Source organism: Aquarana catesbeiana, linkage group LG01 (genome assembly GCF_042186555.1).
Source record: "Aquarana catesbeiana isolate 2022-GZ linkage group LG01, ASM4218655v1, whole genome shotgun sequence".
In the NCBI taxonomy this organism is placed as follows: Eukaryota; Metazoa; Chordata; class Amphibia; order Anura; family Ranidae; genus Aquarana; species Aquarana catesbeiana.
In genome coordinates this window covers 860,519,205-860,544,347 of record NC_133324.1, presented here as the reverse complement: position 1 = coordinate 860,544,347, position 25,143 = coordinate 860,519,205, and the positions used below count along the sequence as shown (strand labels likewise).

The window sequence follows — 25,143 nt, the reverse complement described above, 5'->3', positions numbered from 1 at the left end:
ATTCTTTGCTAAAATCAAAGCCTCTAAATACCTTTTTTGTGAAGTATCTGCAGGCTGGTCACGTGACTCTCGGCCGCTCTGATACACTGATCCAGGGCTTCCGTGGGAGGAGCCCAGAGGCCAGCTCGGCAATCATGTGAGGTTGAGCTTGGCTCCTCCTGCTGTAGCCCTGGATCAGCGTATCAGAGTAGCCGGGAGTCACGTGACCGACCTGAAGATACTTCACAAAAAGGTATTTAGAGACTTCGATTTTAACAAAGAATTACACAGTGCAGGATGACAGCTTAAAATAGGGGGCTGGCAGAAAATCATAACATAGGATTACAAACCCCTTCACAAAAGCGCAATGTATTACCCAATTTTTGTTAAAATATAAAAAAAGAGGTTGAGCTTTAAAATCACATGCGCCCATGAAATTGCGACAAATTGCTATATCCTAAACTTTCAATAGGCAATGTTTTAAATGCCACTACATGTCATCAGTTTAGAGTTAACAGTGAATAAGGGGCTTAGAATTATTGCTCTTACTCCAGTGTGTTTGGCGATATGTACCATGTGTAATACAATAAATGTTTTTGTGCTTAGGCACCCCTGGTGTGTGTGTGTATATGTTTATACGTGCATGTGTGTGGGGATAGAAAAGGACACAAACATTTTTTTGGGGGGTCGTTTTTAAATGCTTAGGTGTACATTTTTTTCCTCACAAAACTTTATTTTTTGGTAATGCTGTTAGAGTGCATATCGTGACAGCTGAACCCGAAGGTGATGTTATACACATGGCATTTGGGTTCTTAGTAGGAAGGGTTATCAGTTACTTGGCAGTTTCTCTGTTTACAACCACTTACCTGACTCCATTCAGTTGTGAAAAAAAAAAGTGGAAAAGGTCTGCATGTATATTGTATGGTTTGTTTAGCTGTATGTCTGAAAGTCAGCTTAAAGAATAAGTTCAACTTAAATAAAAAAGGATAAGTTAAAAAAAAAATAAAATTAAAATTAAAATTTGTTTGCAGGATACTGGGAAGCATTGCACCAGCGATCAGCAGATTGCGGTCAGTGCAAGCTGTCTCCTTGTATATCACAATGACAGGAAGAATCAATGAAATACCACAGAACTCAACAGCGCCCTGGTAGTTCATTGAGAACTACAAGCTGACAGCTGCACAGCATGTCGGTACTTGTAGTTGATTCATTCACAGAACTCTGTGAATGAATCAACTGTAAATTAATGGTGATGCCGTGTGGGCGGAGCCCAGCATGGCCGCACTCTTTTCAAAAAGTGACAGCTGCTAAGGGGAACTTCTCCCTGCACTGCTGTCACACCAGGTACTCGGATCCCCCAAGCGGCTGCAGGAGAGGGGCCATGTTACATGTACCCTAAATAACAGGTGGAACATGTAACATGATCCTGAAGGTGAACTTATACTTTAATTTAGTATATGTTTTTTTTTTTTTTTACAATATATATTCCTGGTTATCTGGAAATCATTGATATAGAGAGCAGGAAAATATTGATAAGCTTAAAGCTTAACTCCAGAATAAGCAAAAATACCCATAATACAAGTCATGTGTATCCTTCCTTGAGTCTTGGTGTTCTTTACATTTTTCTTCTACAGTAGATCTGTGCAGTAATCCAGTAAGGATCCAGGCACTGCCGCTCTCTCTCCTTGTGCAGGGTGACTGGTTTTATCTCCGTCCCCTACTGTAATTTCCTGCAGGCAGCCTGTTGTGTTGGTTCCTCCCACAACTCTGCTTTCTGAAAAGGCTATGTACAGCACAGCAATGATGTCACAGCTACTACAGGTAATTTCTGGGTTTGCAAACACATTTGGTTCATATAATGGGGATTTATATCCTTTGTGGCTTTTGAGGAATACATTTAAATGAGCATTTTTTTGTGTCCACAGAGTTCAGCTTTAAAAATGGGTTTCACCTTTTCGCCAAAATATAACATTTATAAAGAGAATATCCAGTCAAAATGTAATCTTAGTGGATTCCCACTCAGGAATCATTGTTAATATGCTAATGTAGGAAACTATAATAAAAGGCTAAGTTCACCTTTGTTCACCTTTTTTTCCAGGACCCCTATGTACCAATATAGCATTAATGTACGGTACTTATTTTGCATAATTCTACACTGGTTTACCTAACTCTCTTCATAGCTGTTTAAACACACTGCTCGATTACTTCTGCCTTACTTCCTGGTCAGACTTTAGGTCATGACATAGGAAGAAGTTGACCAGCTGAAGGTAGATGATGCAGGGTGTGTGCTAATTAGATCAACTGGTCAAGCTCAGTAGATTGCTTTAAAAAAGGCCTGGATTCTTTCCTAAATGTACATAATATAACTGGGTACTAACATTTATAGGTAAAGTTGATCCAGGAAAAATCTGATTGCCTCTCGGGGAAGGAATTTTTGGACAATTTCATGCTGCCAACTTTGTAGAAACAGTTTAGGGATGGCCCCTTTCTGTTTCAACATGACTGTACACCAGTGAACAAAGCAAGGTCCATAAAGACATGGATGAGAAAGTCTAGGGTGGAGGAACTTGACTGGCCTGCAGAGTCCTGACCCTGGCAAAGAATCTTGTTCCCAAAGTTGACAAACCCCCTTCTCCATAACCCTGACTCTTGGTTGTGTGGGTCTGCAGGTAGGGGACTTATCAGAATCTGGAAGCCATCTGAAAAATTTTGTGGGCTCCCAGATACTGACCCTAACCCTGTGTGAATGATTAAGGGGTACATAGTACCTCTACTCTTTTATCAAAAAAGAATATCAATAAATAAATACAGAGACATACTTTGATAAGTTCTTTAAATAAAAAACATTGTTATTTATACAAATCTTTTGTCAGCCACGTTGTGCAGTGATGCAAATCACTCTCTGTCTTGATGTCCGACACCTGCAGATATGCAGACAAAAAATCCTCTGACACGATGCGCTCCCTACAACTGTCCACTGGCGGATGTAATATCCAGAGATTATAGATAAATGTTAACAAAGGTGCAGGGATCTAGCGATTGTGTCATTTCATTTACCAAATGTGGTCCAAATGTATTCAATGATGTAACCTCTGGAGCCTGCACCTTTATCCATCTGTCATCACTGAACCTGGCATTTGCTTGTGGTTAGTCATCGGGAGAGCATTGTGTCTCGCTGGTCAGAAGGTTTTTTAACTTTTGGCGTATTGGCGGGAGTTGGGCATCAGAACTGAGGATGAATTGTACCATTGGATGATGTGACTGACGATGGATTTACATCATGAGAATGAGAATTTTTTTAAATTAAAGGACTTGCCAAACTGTATCTGTGTTTGTTCACTAATTACCCCATGCCTTCTTTGTCAATATCTTATATTAGCTTTTAAAGTAGTGACTTGGTTTGACAGATTTGACTCCAATTGACTTCACTGGGGTTCAGATCCAGTGGCCGAACGTACGATATTTTTGCTGAACGGCCGCCACAACAAACTTAAGTACGTTTCACTCATCCCTACTCAGGATGAGTCCAGTGGTGAAAAATCATCATACGTGTCATGGTTCTGTATTCTCTACTGTAGCCATTGTTAGTTCACTTTAATTTGCAATAGGAAAGGGCTTGATACTTCAGGCAAAGAAAGGCAATGAATATATGATTTCAATTGAAATCTGAAGTAAGTAACGCCAGGAAGATTAAAACACTTAAATTCTCATTCTACTCTGGCTATCCTATGAGGCTGCAGGACCTCTGACCCTCTGTCTGGACAGTGCTTGGCCCTGTACCCATCACCTGTACCCTCATAATAAAAAAAAAACTCAAGCAATACACACAAACCTGAGCATGTGCAGAGTGCCCCAAAGGCTCTGTACTATCGGTAGATGGATTGGGGACTGTGGAAGGAGGGGAGGAACAGAGAAGACAGGATCAAACATCCTTTTTACACAATGGGGAGGATCAGCTCCTTGGATTCCACAGTGAGTATAAGAAGCATGCTTTACTGCATAAACAGACAGGTTTTACTTTTGTGGGTTTAGTAACACTTTAAAATAAAATAATAGTTTTCAAGGTTTTTCAAATAGTAACCTGTGCTCGGATAAATACATAGGATGCAATTGATAACTTGCCAAGCAACTTGCCTGGCTGCCATATTGAGCCAATTACTTTTATAACATGTGAATCACTGTCCGGGAACAAGTATAAAGATCAGGAGTTCTGATTCCTTTGACTTGACTTGCTGAATACCTCTTCTGGAGTCAATGACCAAGAAAGTATCAAAGACAATGGAACAACAAGATGCTTCCATTTCCCTATAGAGAGGTAAACAGAACGTATTGCCTTTGCCTGTGAGGTCCTTTAATATACAGTGCATTGGGAAAGTATTCACAGAGCTTCACTTTTCCCACACTTTATTACAACCTTATTCCAAAATGAATTAAATTCATTATTTTCCTCAAAATTTTACAAACAAAACCCCATAATGACAACGTGAAAGAAGCTTGCTTGAAATCTTTGCAAATTTATTCAAAATAAAAAAATAGAAAATCAAATGTACATAAGTATTCACAGCCTTTGCCATGACACTCAAAATTGAGCTCAGGTGCATCCTGTTTCCACTGATCATCCTTGAGATGTTTCTACAACTTGATTGGAGTCCACCTGTTTATATAAGGTCCCACAGTTAACAGTGCATGTCAGAGCACAAACCAAGCCATGAAGCCCAAGAAATTGTCTGTAGACCTCTAAGATAGTATTTTATCGAGGCACAGATCTGGGAAACGGTACAAAAAAAATTCTACAGCATTGAAGGTCCCAATAAGCACAGTGGCCTCCATCATTCATAAATGGAAGACGTTTAGAACTACCAGGACTCTTCCTAGAGCGGGCCAAACGGAGCGATCGGGGGAGAATGGCCTTAGTCAGGGAGGTGACCAAGAACCCGATGGTCACTCTGACAGAGCTCCAGTGTTTCTCTGTGGTGAGAGGAGAACCTTCCAGAAGAACAACCATCTCTGCAGCACTCCATTAATCAGGCCTGTATGGTAGAGTGGCCAGCCGGAAGTCACTCCTCAGTAAAAGGCACATGACAGCCCGCCTGGAGTTTGCCAAAAGGCACCTGAAGCACTCTCATTCCATGAGAAACAAAATTCTCTGGTCTGATGAAACAAAGATTGAACTCTGCCTGAATGGCAAGCGTCATGTCTGGAGGAAACCAGGCACCGCTGATCACCTGGCCAATACTATCTACAGTGAAGCATGGTGATGGCAGTATCATGCTGTGGGGATGTTTTTCAGTGGCAGGAACTGGGAGACTAGTCAGGATCGAGGGAGATGAATGCAGCAATATACAGACATCCTTACTGAAAATCTGCTCCAGGGCGCTCTGGACCTCAGACTGAGATGAAGGTTTATTTTCAAACAGGACAAAGACCCTAAGCACACAGCCAAGATAACAAAACAGTGGCTACTGGACAACTGTGTGAATGTCCTTGAGTGGCCCAGTCAGAGCCCAGACTTGAACTGGATTAAACATCTCTGGAGAGATCCGAAAATGGCTGTGCTCCGACACTCTCCATCCAACCTGATGGAGCTTGAGAGGTCCTGCAAAGAAGAATGGGAGAAACTGCCCAAATATAAGTGTGCCAAGCTTGTAGCATCATACTCAAAAAGACTTCAGGCTGTAAACAAAGTATTGAGCAAAGGCTGTGAATACTTCTGTACATGGGATTTTTTTCGTTTTTCATTTTTAAATAAATTTGCAAAGATTTCAAACAAACTTCCTTCATGTTGTCATTATGGGGTATTGTTTGTAGAATTTTGAGGAAAATAATGAATTTAATCTATTTTGGAATAAGGCTGTATAACAAAATGTGGAAAAAGTGAAGCGCAGTGAATACTTTCCAAATGCACAGTAAGTACCTTTTAGTTTGCATTTGTTTCCTGTCCTGATTACTGTGTCCTACCGGGTGAATATTTCAATACAATGTTTCCTCCATTATGCATAAGAATGCCTCGCTATGCAATTTGTATTATACTTTTGTTAATCCTTAATAAAGAAATATTGCAATTAAAAAGCAAGCCCTCGCTGACCTCTAGCTGCAGACACTGTGGAGCTATTTATTCTCACAGCAGTAGCACTAATGTTGTCCAAGTCTTCTTTTGGCAGTTCAGCTCCCCCTTCCAGTAGAACTCAACAGCTGATAAAATGACTGAAATGACTTGTGTACTTCTGCCGTGAATTTTGAGGATAAATTACTCCATGGCGTCTGCAGCTACAGAGGTCAGTGGGATTTATTCTTATGCCGCGTACACATGCTCAGATTTTCCGATGGGAAATGTTGGATGTGAGCTTGTTGGCTGAAAGTCTGACCAATGTGTATGCTCCATCGAACATTTGCTGTCAGACTTTCCGCCAACAAATGTTTGCTAGCAGGTTCTCAAATTTTCCACCAATAAAACTTTGTTGTTGGACTTTCCAATCGTGTGTACACAAGTCCGTTGCACAAAAGTTCGCGCATGCTCGGAATCAAGTACGAGCCGGAAGCGCTTGATCTTGTAAAACTAGCGCAATTAAGAGCCTGAGCCAGCCCCACCTGTCCTCTCCACAGCCCAGCGCTCCATTGAGTGCTGGAGGAGCAGAGCAGAGAGCCGGTGATTGACAGTCACGGCTCTCTGTTCAGAGCAGAAGCTGAGAACAGAGCGATCAGCGGTGTTTGATCACTCAGTTCTCAGAGTTGAGCAGATCGGTGCTGCAGCCATCTAGGTGAGTTTTTTTTTTTTGCCATTCATGCACTTCTCTTTTAATGCAAATATAAAAAAATACTTCCACACAATGACTGTATCTGTGTCTACAGAAAAAAAGAGAAAAAGCAGGTGGTCATTTGAAACATTTGTTTCCCTTTATTAGCTCAGTGAGGCCAATGTGTTTTGTACATTAAAAAAATAATCACAGGAATCTGAATACATTGAATATAACCACAGTACATGTAGAATTGGCAGGTGGAACCTCAACCCCGTGAATGGGGGGCTAACTAAAAGCTTTGTTCGCCTGTTAAGCACAATTTTACCACCATTAGTACATGTTCACCTAACAAATCTTACAGCAGCATGATCCGATCAGTTGTTCGTTAGTATTGATAATGTCTGTGACAACAGGTACAAATTCAGAATTATCACATTATCTTATATGGCTATTCTATGTCATTCATGGATTAGATTTAAAACTACAGCAACTGAAGTTTTCATTACAGATATCAAAAAGGACACAAAATCATCAACTAAATCTAAAGGGATGAAGTGCTTTTTAGTTTTCAACCGACCCAATGTGTCTCCCTCTGATTGCACAATTGTTCCATTCTGCGCAACCGTCTTTGGCAAAAATGTCTAGCACTATCTCAGAGGCTACATTAACTTGGAACAATAATTTTTTTGATGGTTTTAAGTTTACTTTTCTAAGAAAGGCCAATAGCTGTAGAAGTTATCACTACTGTAAAGCAAAAGCAGCACTTAATACACATCAATTCTAATGTCCTAAACATTTTACGTTTTTCATTTTTTTGACTTATCTAGTTTATCCACACTAGGTTAGTGGCATGGAGTTTTGTTTTTTGTTTTTTGTGCATGGTCAATGAGATAAAATAAACATTTTATTAGTAGCCAATTATCTATGATCCCAACATATTGTAAATGCCCTGAAACATACATGTTTCTGTAAATGTATATAAATATTCATATATGTCTGCACAGTGGAAACTTGTGGTTGTAGAAGAGATCAACTGTTAGGTCTGCCAAAATCAACTCAAAATGAAAAAAAAAAATCAACATTAAAATGATTCCTACTTATAAAGTAACAAACTGTACACACACTTTCTATTCATTTCAGCAATACAGGGAAAAATAGAATGTATTAAAACATCTGATCACATAAATTTAAAGGCAAAATAGGCAATGCATCTGGTCTTTAAACACATAATATGATATATTAAACATTGATTTCTTAAAAATAATTTATTGCTTTTTAATATATACTTTTTAATTTTTTTGTACAACAGAAAAATTGAGAAAGAAAAAAATCTGTAAACTTTAGTTTGGCGATCACATAATTAAACAAGATAAAATACCTGCATTTTTGTAACCTACATAAATACAACCAATACACGGATTAAAGCTGTTAATAGTGTAACAGGGAACCCGTGGAAAGACAAGGTGTGTTCTTTTAATATGTTGATTTATTGCTATAAATCTACTTTGAAATGGGGGAGGGGGGCTTCCGACATTAGAGAAAGTGAAAATTTTGAGAACACAAAATGCTGGTGATGAACAGATGTAATTGTGTAAGGCTGGGTTGCTTTAAGACGGCATTTTTCTCTTTTGCCTCTTGGGTTGAACTGAATAACAACTTATGCATCTTACAGTGTATGGAGTGATTTACTAAAGGACGTCTATTACATCAACTAACCTATCCTGTGTTCATGTTATGCATTTAAACAGATTATTAATGTGTATGCCTTATTGAAATTCTTTCTTAACATGATTTAGTGTTCAATACAAATTTGTGGGGCTAGTTTTAAAAGTACCTCCTTTATTAAAGTACCGCCTAAATACAAAGGGTTAAAGGGAAAAAAAAAAATAGTTGATAAATGCGCATCCACCTCCCCATGTCATCAATTTAAATATTTAGCAATTTTCCTTCCGGTTGTAAAGATTTATTGAGACTACTTTAGTAAAATGAGACAAAGGAAAATGTTTCCTTTGACAGCAACCAAGGCTCTTGTTTTCATTTTCTGCTCCTGAAAAAGGACACTTAGCCTTTTTATCATTTGCTTAAAGCCAACATATCCATTTTTTCAGGTTTTTTAGAAATGAGGCTCGTTGCTCTCAGTTCACGAAAAAGCAAAAAGCATAATGCATGCTATATTTTCATAGTATGTGTTATCTGCTTTTTCTTTTTTAATTCAGTAAAATATTACTGCAACAGATCAGCTGAATTTAAACATACATTTTTTTATTGATTTTTGAGGTATCTTGACTGTAAAAATCAATGAACAAAAATGATCATATGGGTTATTGATCCTTAAAGTACCGCTTGCTAGAAGCTGGCGATAACTGTGACGTGTCTACTAAGGAGAACAAGAAAAGGCTACACTAAAGATGGTGATGAAATGACACTGTAATATAGTGGTCATTTTTGAGAAAATAATGCTTCAGCAGTTTAATACCCGTTTCAAAAAGAAAAAAAGATTCCACACCTACAGTGATACTTATGTTTTCAACTAAACATTTTTCCAAAAAAAATAATAATGATGAGATAACAATAAATGGAGTCAAAATAACGGATTCACATTGAGCATATTTTATTAAGGGAATATCTGGCACTCAGCATGTTTATTGTGATTTCTATGGTGTCTAGTGTGATATCTATGTAGCTTGTAATATCAAAAATATTGGTATTTCATTATCTATGGGAGCTAGATGGGTGTCTAGCTGGAGCTGCACCTAGCTGGAGCAAAGGTATAGTGGTGTCTTGCACCTAAGTTGGAGCAAAGGCCGATGACACCAACTGCCAAAGTCTATCACATTTACCCTGTCTCTCCTTGTAGCTTAAAAAAATAGGAGGACCTTAGCAATGTATTCATCTAGTGCTGCATTTACAGTTAGGTAATATGCACGGGCAAAATTGCAAGCTGTAGTTTATCGATGGAGGTTCTTGACATTTTTCATAAATTCTGCAAATGTTGTGCAAACTTGCTCATAAGTAGAACAAGAAAAGGAGCAGCATATCCATAGTGGGTCTGTGACGTAACAGTAAGGCCTTTGTGGCTTTCCTTTATGTCCCTGTTTCATAAATGGAGCTGAAAAAAATAGCAGAGTAGGACTTGCATAGATATCATTGATCCCCTTGCACTGACAGCTTCTTTCACACAGAGGAGGAAGAAGAAATGGATCAGAGCTGGACACTCCAAACTACTATAAAGCTGATTGCTTTGGGATTACATCATGTTAGAGCTGCACGATTACTCATTAAAAAAAAAAATCGCAATCTCGATTCAATCCCCCTCACGATCTTAATGGGAATGTAAACCCTCACATGTACCCAGTTTTACGTGTATATCTGCTGTCTTCACCTTTCTACACTGTTTAGAAAATGAACATCATGTTAGAAATCTTTCTTCCTGTTCCACCACTGGGTGTGGAGTCTTGGCATACACTTTGTGACAGCTGAATGGAGTAAAGGCACACACCTCCCCTCCACATAGGCAGAGGAACAAAGAAACTTGCAGAGCTGTGCTGTGAATAGACCAGTTCTCTGCTTATCTATTTACAGCACCCTCCCTGACACAAATTCCCAGCTGCTTTTATCTCCTGTGTCGGAGAACTTGTCAGAAGTTATCATGCAGATAACAGAGGAAAGAAGCAGCAGAAAGACACAGGACTTAGTGCTTTGGAGAGTGATAAGTAAACACTGCAGATATATGTGCCTAGGTCAGATTTCATGAATGGGGTTTACATCCACTTTAATCAAGCATTTCCACAATTCAGAAGTTCAAAAAGAAATATTGTATTGTTCTGTTCTTTTAGAGATCAAAGGGATGAACTTCGGTCTGCAAATGAAGTCAGTTTAACCACTTAAAGACTAAGCCTTTTTCTGACATTTACAAGTTAAAATCAGTATTTTTTGCTGGAGAATTACTTAGAACCCCCAAGCATTATAAATATTTTTGTTAGTAGAGACCCTAGAGAATAAAATGGCAGTCCTTGCAATACACTGTATTTGCACAGCGGTCTTTCAAACGCAATTTTTTGGAAAAAAATACACTTCAATTAATTAAAAAAAAAAAAAAACTAAACATTAAAGTTAGGCCAATTTTTTTTGTATAATGTGAAAGATGATGTTACGCCGAAAGAGAATTGTGATCTTTATTCTAAGCAAAAAAACTGTGATTCTCATTTTATCGTGCAGCTCTACGTCATGTCATGAAGATCAATAGGCTCTATGCATGTCCTACTCCCCCTTCTCCTTCATTTCTGAAACAGAAATGGAAATAAGAGGCAACATTAAAAAAAAATGAATGTGTCTTAGAATCAGAAAAAAAAAAAAGATTTTATCAGAAATAACTAAGTGACCCCAATGATACTGAACCATGGTTGAATAGAACTTTTATGTGACAAGCTGTGAAAAAAAAAAACATTGTCAAGGAATCTTTGGCACTCTGGTCTGTGCTGCATTTCAGCTCTGCCGACTAAGAACAGCAGCAATAACCGGAGCCCTGAAATCCTGATGCAAATGGCTTTTCCTAAAACCTTCTTCTGAAACTGGTTAGACTACAGAATATACGGACTGTTGCAAAAACAAGTAAGTTGTTTTTCGTTTGTGTACATTCACCAACTGTTCCTAAAAACATAGTCTTCAAATCGTTAATAATATCAACAGTTTTCTCCAAAAGAGTTTATAAATTGCTGCAAAAACTGCAACTGATCAACATTTGTGAAAAAATATTTTGTTACACACACCACGCATGAAGTGTAGAGTTCAGTCAACTATAAGTCCGTGGGTTTGAGCAAAATGGCTCTTGCGACTTGCATTTGCAAACCACTGGGCTTTGGGCATGAAAGCTGTAGGCAAGGAAACTGTCTGCATTACTCCTATCAGCCAACCAGAGTTCAATGCGCTAGAAAAATGGCAGCTGGAATCTGATTGACTGCTACAAGCCATGCATCCATTTTTCTTTCTTTTTTTTTTCCAGCTTAATATATTCAAGCCCTGATGTATTGCACAAAGCTGAACTCAAATTTTGTCTACCTTGCTAAACTGATGAGAATAAATGTCAAACAGTTTGTTTCTATGGAATTTAAACTTAGTGTAGTTTGTATAGGCCGTACAAAGAGAAAATCATTAAAGGATTAGCAGCACAACCTCATAGCTGGCACCACACTAATGCATAGTCAACACTATCTTGCAACAGGAGACTCATTTCCACTGCAGCATATGACAGTACTAAGAGAGTGTTAGCATCCTTTTCAATTGGCCATCTTCTGCATAATCAGCATATTACCATCACAAATACAAGAGCATTCACTGATATATAGTTCTTCAGTAAACAACGGAATGGAATATCAGTACTTTGCAAAGGATGCACAACAGTAAAAATTTGGCATATGCCAAATATTCCAACAGTGCCGACAAGGAAAAAAAAATTACTGGCTTTTTAAACAGTGTTTAGACAAAAAACCCTATCACACAAGGTATACAGTGCTGAGTTACCCAGCAGCTTGTTTTTTTTCCAGAAAATTAAAGAAGCACAACAGCCTGTAGTGAAAACAATCACACCATACATTCATTCTTGATTCACAATAATACAAATAATGAAAAATAACAAAAACAGTAATTAATACAGAAAAGACCTCCTATATGGCAAATCTTGAGGCGGATTTACTGAGCAGGTATTACTGCAGATGAAGACATTCTACAACAGTGGGAAAAAAGACAAGTGGAGACGTTGGGCAATCAACCAATCAGATTCAAAGCTGTCATTTAGAAGCTTGGTTTATTTAACAAATAATAAAAGGATGACAGCTAGAATCAGGTTGCTATAGGCGACACCTCCGCTTTCTTTTTTTTCGCTTTTATAGAACGCCCATATTAAAGGAGACAAAGCAACATGATATCCATATCAATCAAGCCTTTAAGGCCAATAAAATTGTTTTTCAAACACAAAAATCAAAGCTCACCAGAAAAGAGTGCGCTTAAAGCAATAATTGTGCACCCAACCAACAAAAAAAAAAAAAAAATAAAATAAACGCGCACACACACACTGTAATTTTTTGTTCGTTTTTACAATCAAATATATATAAGCATAAAGTCAGCTCCTAAATATATTAGTATACAACTGGTATTTCACTTTGTACAGTTTACATTTTTGAATATCTTTGATTTTTTTTTTTTTTTAAGAAAAAACAATTTCCATATTTAAAAGAAGGCTGCATTTACAGTGCATAGCAGTAACAAATAAAGGACATTGTCATACTCTATGTACATAAAATAAAAATACTCAGTCAAACCGCTCTTCTGCCGGGGATGGGGGCAAGGCAAAGTGGGCTTGTCCTCCCTTCTCTGGCAGAATAACGGGTGACATCTGTAAATACTTGACTAGTACATATTTAAATGGTACAAACTACCTGGACACAATTTCAGAAAGTTTCACTCAATTCAGTTTATTATGTAACACCACATCCACTCATCAGAAAATAGTGTGTATAATAAATATATATATTTATATATATAAATATATAAATATATATATATATACGTTGCTGAACAAGCTGTGAATTTGACCATTTACAAGGCTTTTGATGTTGAGCATCAACATCGATGTAAATTGCACGGGTGTCAGAACGAAAAGACTGAAGTAAAAGACAGAGATACAGAGACTCGTGGATACTACAAAAAATCTGCTTCCTTTGATTTCTTCACCAGTTTCCCAATAAAAAAAAGTTACTAAGGCGTCATCTATATTGCAATATTTTTTTTTGTTTGTTTTCTTTTTCTTTCATCAGGACAATGATTGAAATCAGACAAAAGTAAAGATTGCATTGGGGTTGAGCATCAGCAGCATACGATTCCTCCGATTTTCTTGAAAAAGTCCTTCTCTTTCATAACAATACATAGCGATTCCTTGATTTTATTTATTCCAAATGAATCAGTTTTTTCTTAAATGAATTTGAGGAGCTTTAGCAGATGGCTGGCACGTTTGCTTCTAATGAGAAGCATACCGTCTCTGTTCGAGCAGTACAATTGTGACATCCATGAAGAGTGAGGAATTATCTGACACCCATATAGGTATGTGTGTTTGTCTGACAATCACATTGCCTCTTTAGTCTTCAGCAGCTATGTTCATGTAAACCATTGAGAAATGGAGAGTGTAAAGTAGGAGAAACTCCTAGGGTTGACTTTCAAGAGTCTCTTATTGGAGGACAACAAGTCTGTGAGGTATTCTCCATCATTCCATTGGGTGTGGCAGACATGCATGTTACCTACGCAGGCTCCTTTGTGCCTCTTTAAGCAAACTGTCAAAATCCATGGAGTCATATTTGCTTTTGGTGGAAGCAGGATCGAAGTCATCTGAATTTGAATCTAAAGTAAAAAAAAAATAAATAAATAAGTAAAGAGCTGAACAGTAAAACACCTGTGAATGGGAAAAAAATACTGTGTTAAGGGAGGTGCAAAGGAGGCCTTGAAGGAATCTGTGAAGAACCAAAATATTTAAGAAGCTTGTGATCACTTACTAAATCCAGGGCTGTAAGGATTGCAAATTCCCTGGATGGGGGGAATTGATGGCCACACACCAGAGACAAGTTCCCTAAGTACTAGCCATCCTGAAAAAAGAAAAACCTACCTATCCCTCTACTTAGCGAATGTCTTTATCTTTCATAGGTGACATCTGTGCGGATGCAGAGGTCCCAGATGCCAGTGTGAGGAAAACGCTGCCTGACTCTTAGCAGAATGAAGCAGTAAAGTCTACATTTTTTTTTTTATAAGAATTTAATGTAGAACTATGGGCAAAACTTTTTTTTAAATTTTGGATAGAGCAAGGGGGGGTATGACCCCTGTCAGATTTTTTTTTTTCGCCATCTGTGTTCCATTGCAGAGATTTCCCTATATTATACATTCATCAGGTTAAGGTTTTGTAGTTAGAGTAACATAGTAAGGTGGGAAGCCAGAGGGTAAAGATGAAAGCAATGACAGGAATTAGAGAACGGTTAGGGGGAAGGGGACAAAAAAAGGAATGTTGGGTGAAAGATAGCGGGAGGGAAGAAAAAGAAGAAAAGATGAGAGGGAAGAAAAAAGAGGTAAGGAGAAAAATAGACACATCTCTTTTATCATGTAGTTTACTTTCAATGCCTGTTGTTGCAATATGGCAGTATCTTGCCCTGAACACCCTCTCCATAATCTATAGCAGTTGTCTCCAAAATGTGGTCCGGGGGCATGATGTGGTCCTTTACTTGCCTTTATCTGGTCCTTGGGGCACTATTCTTCCATTGACACGAGACACTATTCTGCCAACGGGCATCAACAATGGGGCATCATTTCTCCCATTAACACCAACAATGGGGCACCATTTCTCCCATTGACACCAACAATGGGGCACTATTCTTTCCAATTATATCAACGGTTGTGCTCTATTCCTCTCCCTAATATCCAATGTGGTGATGTTTATTTCCACTTATGCCAGGAATATTTCCACTCCTGCTGGCCACAGTCCGCCCCCTAAAGTCTCAGGGACAACAAACTGGCACTTTGTTTAGAAAGCATGGAGACCCCTGATCTAAAGGTAGGGGTAGAAATCAGATTGTTTGATGACCCTGAAACTCTCTCTCTTTACTATTCCTTACCATAATTTTGTCTTTTAGGACCAAAGCATTAATTTACTAAATCAAAAACACATGTTCCACCACTTCCATAAGATCACAAGTGGTATGGAATAATAATATTAATAATAGTAACAATAATAATGTGGCCAACAAAAATGTGACAGTACACAGTGCAAGCAACAAATACAAATTTGAGACTCAGAAAGAAGCAACGACTTTGTCAGAGGTATTCTGCTTTGTCTCTTTAAATGAAATCTGTCATGACAGATACAGATACATAGAGGCTGCTATTGCTGATTTCTCCTCTGAGAATGCTAGTAGTCCATCTGTGATAGACTACCCCATCTTTCCCCATTTCCTTCAATAAAACACAAACATTGCATCAAACAACTGCTGACCAGGACTGTGATTTTACCTTTGCTTTTCCTTTATCAGTGATTTGTTATCAAACTAATAACATTTATCTACTGTGAAGAATGAACTGCCAGACCCAACATTTTCCAACCAACCTGTCATTATCATTTAAACTGCTACCTCCAAAAAAAAAAAGGTTTTGATTGTCATTGCAACTCGGTATGGCTTATTTACTAACAATGCAGAGAAGATATGCTTAACTTAGTAAATAATGTGAAACTGTTTTATTGTAATACCCAATCAAGGGCAAGAAAAAGAAAAAGCAATTTTTTTTTTAAATTTTTATCTTGCACATGATCAAATGCTTAAAGTAGACACAGATTCCCCTTATTACTGATCTAACCTGAACAATCATTTTGCAAAGTGAACAATCTCTACTCCTTTGGTAAATTAAGTTGAATACATAAATAGAACTTCTGAGCTACCTAATCCTCTAAATTAAATAACAGAATAGTGAAAAAATGAATGTAATGAAATGAACAGCTTTAAATGTGGAACAGTCATGTAAATGCTAAATAAATAACAATATACTTGCACTGGCATTTCCTTTATTTTCCCATGCCTCTCCTGGGCATCGTTATTTTGTTTGAGTTGATTAAAGCCAACTAACCAGAGTCCTGTTATTCAAACAGCTGTGTTTACTCTCCAGCTCTAAGCTCCTCTACATTATGGAGGTGTTAAATAAGGTAGACCCTGAGAGCCCGCCATGCTGCTTCTATTTCAATCCAACAACAAGTAAACAGAAAATAAATCTTGTACTGCATGCACGGCTGAGCTCTCAATGAGCAGAAGAGGCTTCTCACAAACTTATAATGTATCAAAAAAAAATACAGGTAAATAAAACAGGGAGCACATAAAAAAAATAAGTTTGTGGCTTTCAGTTCACACATTTATTCCTTTGCTTTTATCTGACATTTCTTTGGCTTGTCTTCATACTCAAAGGGCCACTGATTTGCACCAGGGATGTGGCAAGATTGCAATATGGTTGAATCAGATAGCTCTTTAGCCACTCACATATCATTGGTTAGTGTACCTATCAATCTTTTCTCTGCTTACAGAACTCAGATGATTGCTCCATAAACGTTACCTCCACTTGTATCATTGGACTGAGCGCAACATGAGTTAAGCAACAACTGATTTGGGAAACAATATTAAAGTATATCTAAAGCCCCATCCAACACACGTGGCTTAGTCCTTACCACTAGACCTGGTACCACCAGTTCAATCTTAAATTTTATCATCATAAAAAATACTGTTATATTTGTTTTGTTATATTGGCCAAATTGGCCACCTTCAACTGCATTCTTGCACCAAAAAAAAAAAAGTACCTAAAACTTTTTTAAGTTCTGGTCTTTATAAAGTGGTGAGGGGTTAGGCCCCCTGTCCATTCCAATTGATGTCTTTCTCCCCACTTTGGAGATTCTCTCTATCTGTCCTGGGACTAAAAGTGAGGGAAAATCAAAAATCTAGGGTTGCTACCAGAATAAGAGATGAAGTGAAATGTTTCAATGTCAACATCTGTCTTGGTGACATCTAAGTGGGGATTTCCCTCACTTCAGAGAGATTGCCTCTTACTTCCTATTAAGGCTATAGGAAGAAAAGTCCAATGTTTCATCTGACAGGGGTTTTAATCATGCTCTACTCCAAGGGTCTCCAAGATTTTGAAACAAAGGGCCAGTTTACTGCTCTTCAATCTTTAGGGGGGTCCAGATTGTTGGAGTAGAAAATTCCCTGGCATCGGTGGGAGTAAACAATGCCATAGGCATAGTGGTTAGTGGGAGTAAAAAAATTACAGCATCGTTGTTAGTGGGAGGAATGGTGTTCCATAATTGGTATCAGTGGGAGAATTATTTCCCCGTCTCTTGTGTCAGTGGGAGGAAGCGTGCCCCAAGGGCTGGATAAAGGCAAGCAAAGGGTCACATTCGACCTGCAGTTTGGAGACCCCTGCTCTATGCTTACTAAAATACAAATATAAAAAAAAATATTTTAGATATAGTTTAGATATCCCTGTATATGCAGTAGCTTTATAAATGATCATTAAAAGGATTTTGAATTAAAAAGTCCATCAATGTGCAACCCTCCCAAATGTGTTAATAAAAAACACAATATATGAACAGACCCCAGATGGGCCCAATTTTTACCACTACGGTCCACCTTGAGAAAAAAGGCAAAACCACATGGAGCATGGACTGCCATTTCAGCTGCCCCCCCCCCCCCCCCAAAAAAAAAACAAGCATGTGTCCTTTAGTGTCAATACCCCCTTCCCAATCACATATAATGGCTTGACCAACATGGATGTCCAACCTACACCATGACCAGAATTGTTCACCAAAAGGGCAAATTCACAAATTCCCCAAGGGGGCAAATACTTTGCTTCAAAAAATGTTTAAGCCATTTACCTCTCAAAATACCTTTTGACAAAATATTTTAAGACATCCAAAAAAAATTTGAAGGAGAGGCTGCAATGCAGCAATATGCCACAGCAACATCACACAGAAATGAGTATTTATGCAGACTTTTTAATGTAACAGTGAAAGGAGCAAAGTGTTGTACCAAGAGCAAGCAAAAAGAAAGCACCTTGTATTGGTTATCCTCAGACAAACAAAATTCTGATTAAATGATATGGGCTAATGCTATTTGCTTACTGCATTGCTGATCAAATAAGGCCACTAATGACAATATGGGATTCATACCTAAATCTGCATAGTTGGACTTGCAAAACTGCTTTCGTTCGCAAAAGCATAGCTCAAAGTCGTGCTCATTTGACCTGCGCAGAGTGTATCCATTTTCAAGAGCAGCAAATGCATCACAGGTGTAGCGGTAGGTGATGAAACCGTAACAGTCTCTGCAATGAAGAAAAGAAATACCATATGTAACAAAATTAAAACCCACAAAGAGCAAAGTTGATTAATTGACTTTACTAAACTGAAATATCATCTGTTTTGTTGCTAAGGCATCATGCACACGAATGCAAAAAACATAATTTTCAGGGGCGTCTGACTTTTTTTTTCCACTTCTGCACGCACCTGCATGTTAGCCAATGTGCCCATGCAGACATTTTTTGTGATTCTGCATGTTTTAGCATTCAGAAGCATAAAAAAAGACAATTTTTTTCTGTGCATAAACACGCACTTATATGCGTTAATTTATTCTAGTGGCTAGAATACATGAATATTCTAACCAATAGAATGAGTTTATGCTCAAACACTTCTAAACACCATACGCATGTAAATGCACTAAAACATGCCTAAATGCAAGTGAAAAAAACACGAGATTACAGGCATTTACAGGCATTTCTTTCTGCAACTCCTGACAGCATAAATTCATACACGTGCATGAGACCTAAGACGTATTGCATTGCATACATTATAAGCAGTGCCTTCTATAGACATCATGTTATCCAAAGCACATCTGAACAATAATATATTTTAGTACAATCTCCGCCCCTTGTGTCGGGTGATTATTTTAGTTAATACTGTGGCTTGAATGTGCTGTTGGAGACAGCATGCATTCTGCTTTATATGCACAACTGCTTTCTAGCTGTACAGAGCACAACTTGAAGACAAGGCAGGACTAATAATAAAAGAACTGCCAACATATTTCAGTTATACTTGAGGGAAGGGAACGTTATGGATCAGGACTTAACCTGCAGAATATCTGCATTCCTATGGAATGAGGGTGGTGCAGATGATTAAACATGTGTTATGCTTTCCAAAATGGCTCTGCCTTCCACAATGTTCTGGGCTGTGGTGCCACCATAGAATGCAAAGGTGAACATTTGCTACTGTCAGTTACTGGCTGTTGATTATGTTCAAAATGTTCTCATTTCAAATAATTATTGCAGACTCTTACCCGTCGTCCCGCAGATTAACTGTACATTCTTCAATTTCACCAAAAACTTCAAAACGGGCTTGCAGTTCACCACGGGTCATGTTCGTTCTCATCTTACCAACATAGAGAACTCTATGTTCCTCCTACAGCAACAATAATAAAAGCTATATGAAGTATATTAATCCATATATTAATATATACAAAAACACTCCATCATTAGGAGGAGGATCAGTGTGTATTATTATGGTTCATTTTAACAAGTCTCCTGAAGAAACCTTAAAGGGTAACTTTACTTTATATATCAAGTGGATTTAGAATGTTAAATATAGCATTTACCTTATATACTCGAGTATAAGCCGACCCGAATATAAGCCGAGGCACCTAATTTTACCAAAAAAAACTGGGAAAACTTATTGACTCGAGTATAAGCCGAGGGAGAGAAAGGCAGCAGCTACTGTAAGTGAAAAGAAGGTCAATAATGCCCATTTGCAGCCTCACTGTGCCCATATGCATGCCTCAGCCTCACTGTGCCCATATGCATGCCTCAGCCTCACTTTGCCCATATGCATGCCTCAGCCTCACTGTGCCCATCTGCATGCCTCAGCCTCACTGTGCCCATCTGCATGATTCAGCCTCACTGTGCCCATATACATGCCTCAGCCTCACTGTCCTCAATTTTGTAACGCTGCATTTACTGTGGGGGTTTACAGGCATCTGCAGTGGGGTTTAATTGGCCATCAGGGAAAGCTCCTTGCCTCATGTACCTGATCTCCTGGCGCAGCCTGTGTTCATCTGCAACCTTATGATCTGTCCTGTCAAGGTTTCTGCCTGCAGTGTGGTAAAGAAGGGTAATGGTCTGGGGGAGGAAGGAAGGAATTAATTCTCTACGATCTCCCGGTGTCCTGCCGAAAAAGGTCCCCTGGCGGATAATGCCCCCCCTGTACTGCGCAGGCGCACCGCTTGCGTGGTACGAACCACAACGGAGCCGCCGAAAATAGCCAAAGATGAACAGCTGTAGTCTAGTCGGCGGCAGTGCAGTGTACCAAAGCCCCGCCTCCTCCTCGTCCTCATCCGTGAGGGAACACTGCACGGCTGCTGACTAAACAACATATCACAGCACCGGGAGATCGTTAATTAATAATGAATTAATAATTAATTCCTTCCTTTCTCCCCCAGACCATTACCCTTCATTACCACACTGCAGACAGAAACCTTGACAGGACAGCCGGGAGATTGTAAGGCTGCAGATGGACACAGTGAGGAAGGAGACTCGAGTATAAGCCGAGGGGGGCATTTTCAGCACAAAAAAATGTACTGAAAAACTCAGCTTATACTCGAGTATATACGGTAAATTATAACCACCATCTTGGCCAAAATTAAGCCTATGAAAGACTCTATTTGCACATTTTTAAACTTCCCTAAAAAAAAAAAAAAAAAAGAAACATTGAAGATTGTGATATATGACAATATCACATGATCAGACCATAAAGACTGGGCCACAGAAGCAAAAGCTTCTGCCTTGAAAATAACAGCACATGAACAGTTGACTGTTACCCCTGCAGGCCAAAAGGGCATGTTGTGGAATGGACCTGCACTAGCATTTGTCTACAAAGGCTGCTGGTTCTGTGTACAGAAGCTTTCTCCTAGAAGGCCATCCCTGGCCCAGATCTGTGGGTTTTAGAAACACAAGTTCTGAATATTGTGCAACAAATTAATTTTAAAATCTACATGACCCAAACATTCTCAATAACAGATCTTTTATCTAAATACAGCAAATGGAAAAGAATCCAAATCCTAATTTAAGACTAAAAGCCCAATCTCTTAAAAACATTTTACTACAGAACGCATAATAACTAACATAACAAGTGGTCATCGGGCATATAGATGCAATTAATATGTATCAATAAAACTTTCCCTTCTTAAAATTATGAAAAGCTATAAAATATAAATGAAGACTGATTGAGATCCCTTTGTAGATTCAATTTACGAACAAAAGCTATACGGTCTCATTTAACGATGCAGATCAAAGAGCATTACTGTTTTTTTATGAGACAAGCCTAGACATACTACTAAAAGCTGATCTGTGCTTGGTCGCTACTATACACCACTGCTCATTGGGGTCGATTTCCTAAAGGCAAATAGATTGTGCACTTTGCAAAGTGCAGTTGCACTGCGCAAGAGCAGTTGCTTTAGAGCTTAGTAAATGAGCAGAAGCTCTTCCGATTTCCATCATCCAATCACATGCAAGCAAAAATGCTGTATTTTTAATTTCCCTTGCACGTGATTGGGTATTCTTTCCAAAGTAAAGGTTTACCTCATTTACTAAGCTCTGGAGCAACTGCACTTTGCAAAGTGCACAGTCTATTTGCCTTTAGTAAATCAACCCCTTTGTGTCAATCACTTGGGGCCCATTTATGCATTGTGATAAAGCTTGTTTTACCACGTCTTGTGCTTGAGGTGCCATTCATCATGATCAACCACAGACTGAGTGATGGAAATGTTTTAGAACATTGCCATATATGGCCACCAGTAGGCTTGGGTTACGTGGGTGAAATCTAATTTCAGTGACTCTAAAAATCTCCCTAGTATACGTCACTGCAGAAAATTGCATAGAGACTAGTCTTATCTCAGAGGTGTACTTAAAATCGGAAAAAATCACTCAAGAATCTTGTTGAATGAAAAACCTTTAACTGACTATCGAGTCTATGGAGGAGATTAATAGGTTAATTCTTTGATAAGACATGCACTGTGCGATTGTGAAGGATCGATCGCCCAACTGTGTAATTGCATATCTCCTGTGTAGGAGCTCTTGCAAAAGCTAATGTGATGCAAACTCTGCAGCAATCGATTGCATGAGATTTTAGTCGCGCAATTGCTAGATTAAAAATTGCCTGTGGAGCTGTAGCCGGTAGTCATTATGAAGTCATTTTAGCACAGAAGATCGTGTCATCTAGCACATCGATAGTACACTTTTTTTCTTGCTCTTAGCTTGCGCTGATAGTAGCTATGATACTTATTGTGCTCATTTTTATCAACTGCTATGTTCAACTAGCTATACAAACTCCTTTTATATTGCATTTATCTGGCTTTCAAATTGTGAGTCCACCATACTTTAGAAGATAATAATAACCTACATCAGAGCCATTGATAAAATTCTGAGCTATTTGCCTGAACTGACACTCGGTGACCTCACTGCTACCTACAACCTTCTCTGTAATAAACAGCAAGCCAGTGATTTATCTGTATTGACCCTGGGTGAGTTATGAAGCCATCACTACGAAGCAACTCATGGAAATCTATACCATGCATATGTTTTATAGCACTGTCCTTCAGCACCTGCTCAGACACATATGTCACCCTCTATGGCCTTGAACCTCTGAGCAGTGTGTGGACTTAGCAGCATACTGAATGAAGCGCTCTTCGGCTTCACTGGGTTCTGCTTTAGTATGCAGCAGCAATAATGTTGTTTATATTCAGTCTGCGTTTATCCGTGTTTTCACATTAAACACATGCACAATGGGATGCCATATTTTAACCATTATGTGATCACAGACAACAATAACAATGAAGGGACTAGTAAACATAAATTTCAAATCGGTTTAAATAATAAGCCAAAGAGATTTAAAGCAAATCTGTGGTACACTAAAGATAACTGAACTACCTACTTAGAAGAATACAATGAGGGAACCTAGAGATACATTAATTTTATCGACACCCAGAGAGCTAGAGACCCAGACAGACAATGGGGGTTGATTTACCAAAACTGGAGAGTGCAATATCTGATGCAGCTTTGCATAGAAACCAATCAGCTTCCAGGTTTTCTTATCAAAGCTTATATTGAGCAAGCTGAAGATAGAAGCTGATTGGCTACCATGCACAGCTGCACCAGATTTTGCACTCTCCAGTTTTAGTAAATTAACTTAATTACTGGAGTTCTGTTTAGATTTTCCAGGGAGCTTTGCAATTGGAGGAGCTTTATTATGCAAATATTGACTTCACCTCTAAACAGTGATTGGTTCCACCCTTCCCCCCTGTGCTTCACTGACCAACAGCAAAGCGCAGAAGTTGGAAGGGGTATGGCCAAGCACAGAAATCATTTTGCATAGCATCCAAGGTGCTTCCCAAGATCTCTATGTGTAGGAACCTTTGGAAAGATTTAATTACTTTAGTCATTTCAATTAGCTTTAGTTCATTATAGGTATGCTTTAAATAATGGTGTTGCAGCAGAAAACAGCTAATTTCCTGTCCTGTAGTCCAAAAATACCTAAAGGGGTTGATTTAATAAAACTGGAGAGTGCAAGATCTGGTGCAGCTCTGCATAGAAACCAAAGCAATTAGGTGCCAGGTTTTTTTTGCCAAAGCTTAATGTTACCTATTCTGTCATGAGCTTTGGTTAGAATATGACAGTAACTATAAGGCATGCACAAGTGCACATACAAAATTAAAAAAAAGGCCAATCACTTAGCTTACTAATTCAAACACAAAAGATAAGTTTGGTCATTTACTTACAACTGCTTTTTGTCTTTGCCGCTCCCTTTGTTTGGCTCGCTCTGATTCACGTTTCTCATACTCCTTGCGGTACTCCTCCCTCTTCAGCCGCTCATGTTGGTATTCCTCATAACTGTCATATCTGTATTGTAACACCACAAGTTAACCACTAAATACAGCAGATCAACACTCCTATGTATTGGTATGCAATGCAAAATGAAAGGACAGTTAGTTTGGAGTTCAGCACCTGACACCGTAAAGGTCCTCTACATCAGTGGTCTCAAAACTGCGGACCTTGGGGGAATTTTCATCCCAATGATATTAGGTACCATTCTTTTCACTGACACCACTGACACTAATGATGGGTCATTAGATGGGTCGTGGGAGTTTTGAAAGGATGGGAGCGCCATACTAGCTTGTACAGACTTTTGTAATGGCTGTTACAAAATAAAAATCTTTTAAAAAGTCTGTACAAAATGGAGTGGCACTACCATCCTTTCAAAACTTTAACAAACTCCTCTGGGGGTCCAGCAAGATCACACAGTTGCTGGTGAGTAGCATCTAGGACCATAAACCACCCATCCTGTTAAAACACAACCGCATAGGGTTCAGCACTCCTACATCACAACATCACAAAGATTGCATACTACTATCAATGGAGGGACACTATTCTTTCCACTGACACCAACAATGGGGCACGGTTTCTTCTACTGATATCAATGATGGCGTACTATTCCTCCCACTAATACCAATGACAGGGTACTACTTCTTCTCCTACTAACAACCAACCTTGAGGCCATGTTTATTCTCACTGATGCTGGGTCCAGGACATCTCCCGCTGGCCACAATCCAGCCCCCCTAAAGCCTGAAGCCCTTTGTTTGACAAGTTTGGAGAACCCTGCTCTACATGATGCTTTTTTTACAGCAGGAAGTACACTAGAGAGAGCTCCTCTTCAATTTTGGAAGCATAATTGTTTTCCCCGATTCAGAACTGTTCAGCTAGATGGAGGGATGGCCACACAATATTTTTTAACTATTATTTACACTCACAGACCATTGCAGTATAG

General features: G+C 38.7%; 1 protein-coding gene across 2 annotated transcripts in view; it reads right to left on the bottom strand.

The window, feature by feature from the left end:
* Nucleotides 1-6,850: 6,850 nt before the first annotated feature.
* PPARGC1A (PPARG coactivator 1 alpha) overlaps nt 6,851-25,143 on the bottom strand; it is a 127,598-nt gene continuing 109,305 nt past the window's right edge. For both annotated transcript variants that reach the window (XM_073609301.1, XM_073609310.1), the window contains 4 exons: nt 24,098-24,218; nt 19,610-19,731; nt 18,451-18,602; nt 6,851-14,105 (listed from right to left, as the gene is read on the bottom strand). In XM_073609301.1, coding sequence (XP_073465402.1) covers nt 14,002-14,105; nt 18,451-18,602; nt 19,610-19,731; nt 24,098-24,218 — 499 coding nt within the window. In that variant the 3' untranslated portion in view covers nt 6,851-14,001. The remainder of the gene's footprint in view (nt 14,106-18,450; nt 18,603-19,609; nt 19,732-24,097; nt 24,219-25,143) is intronic.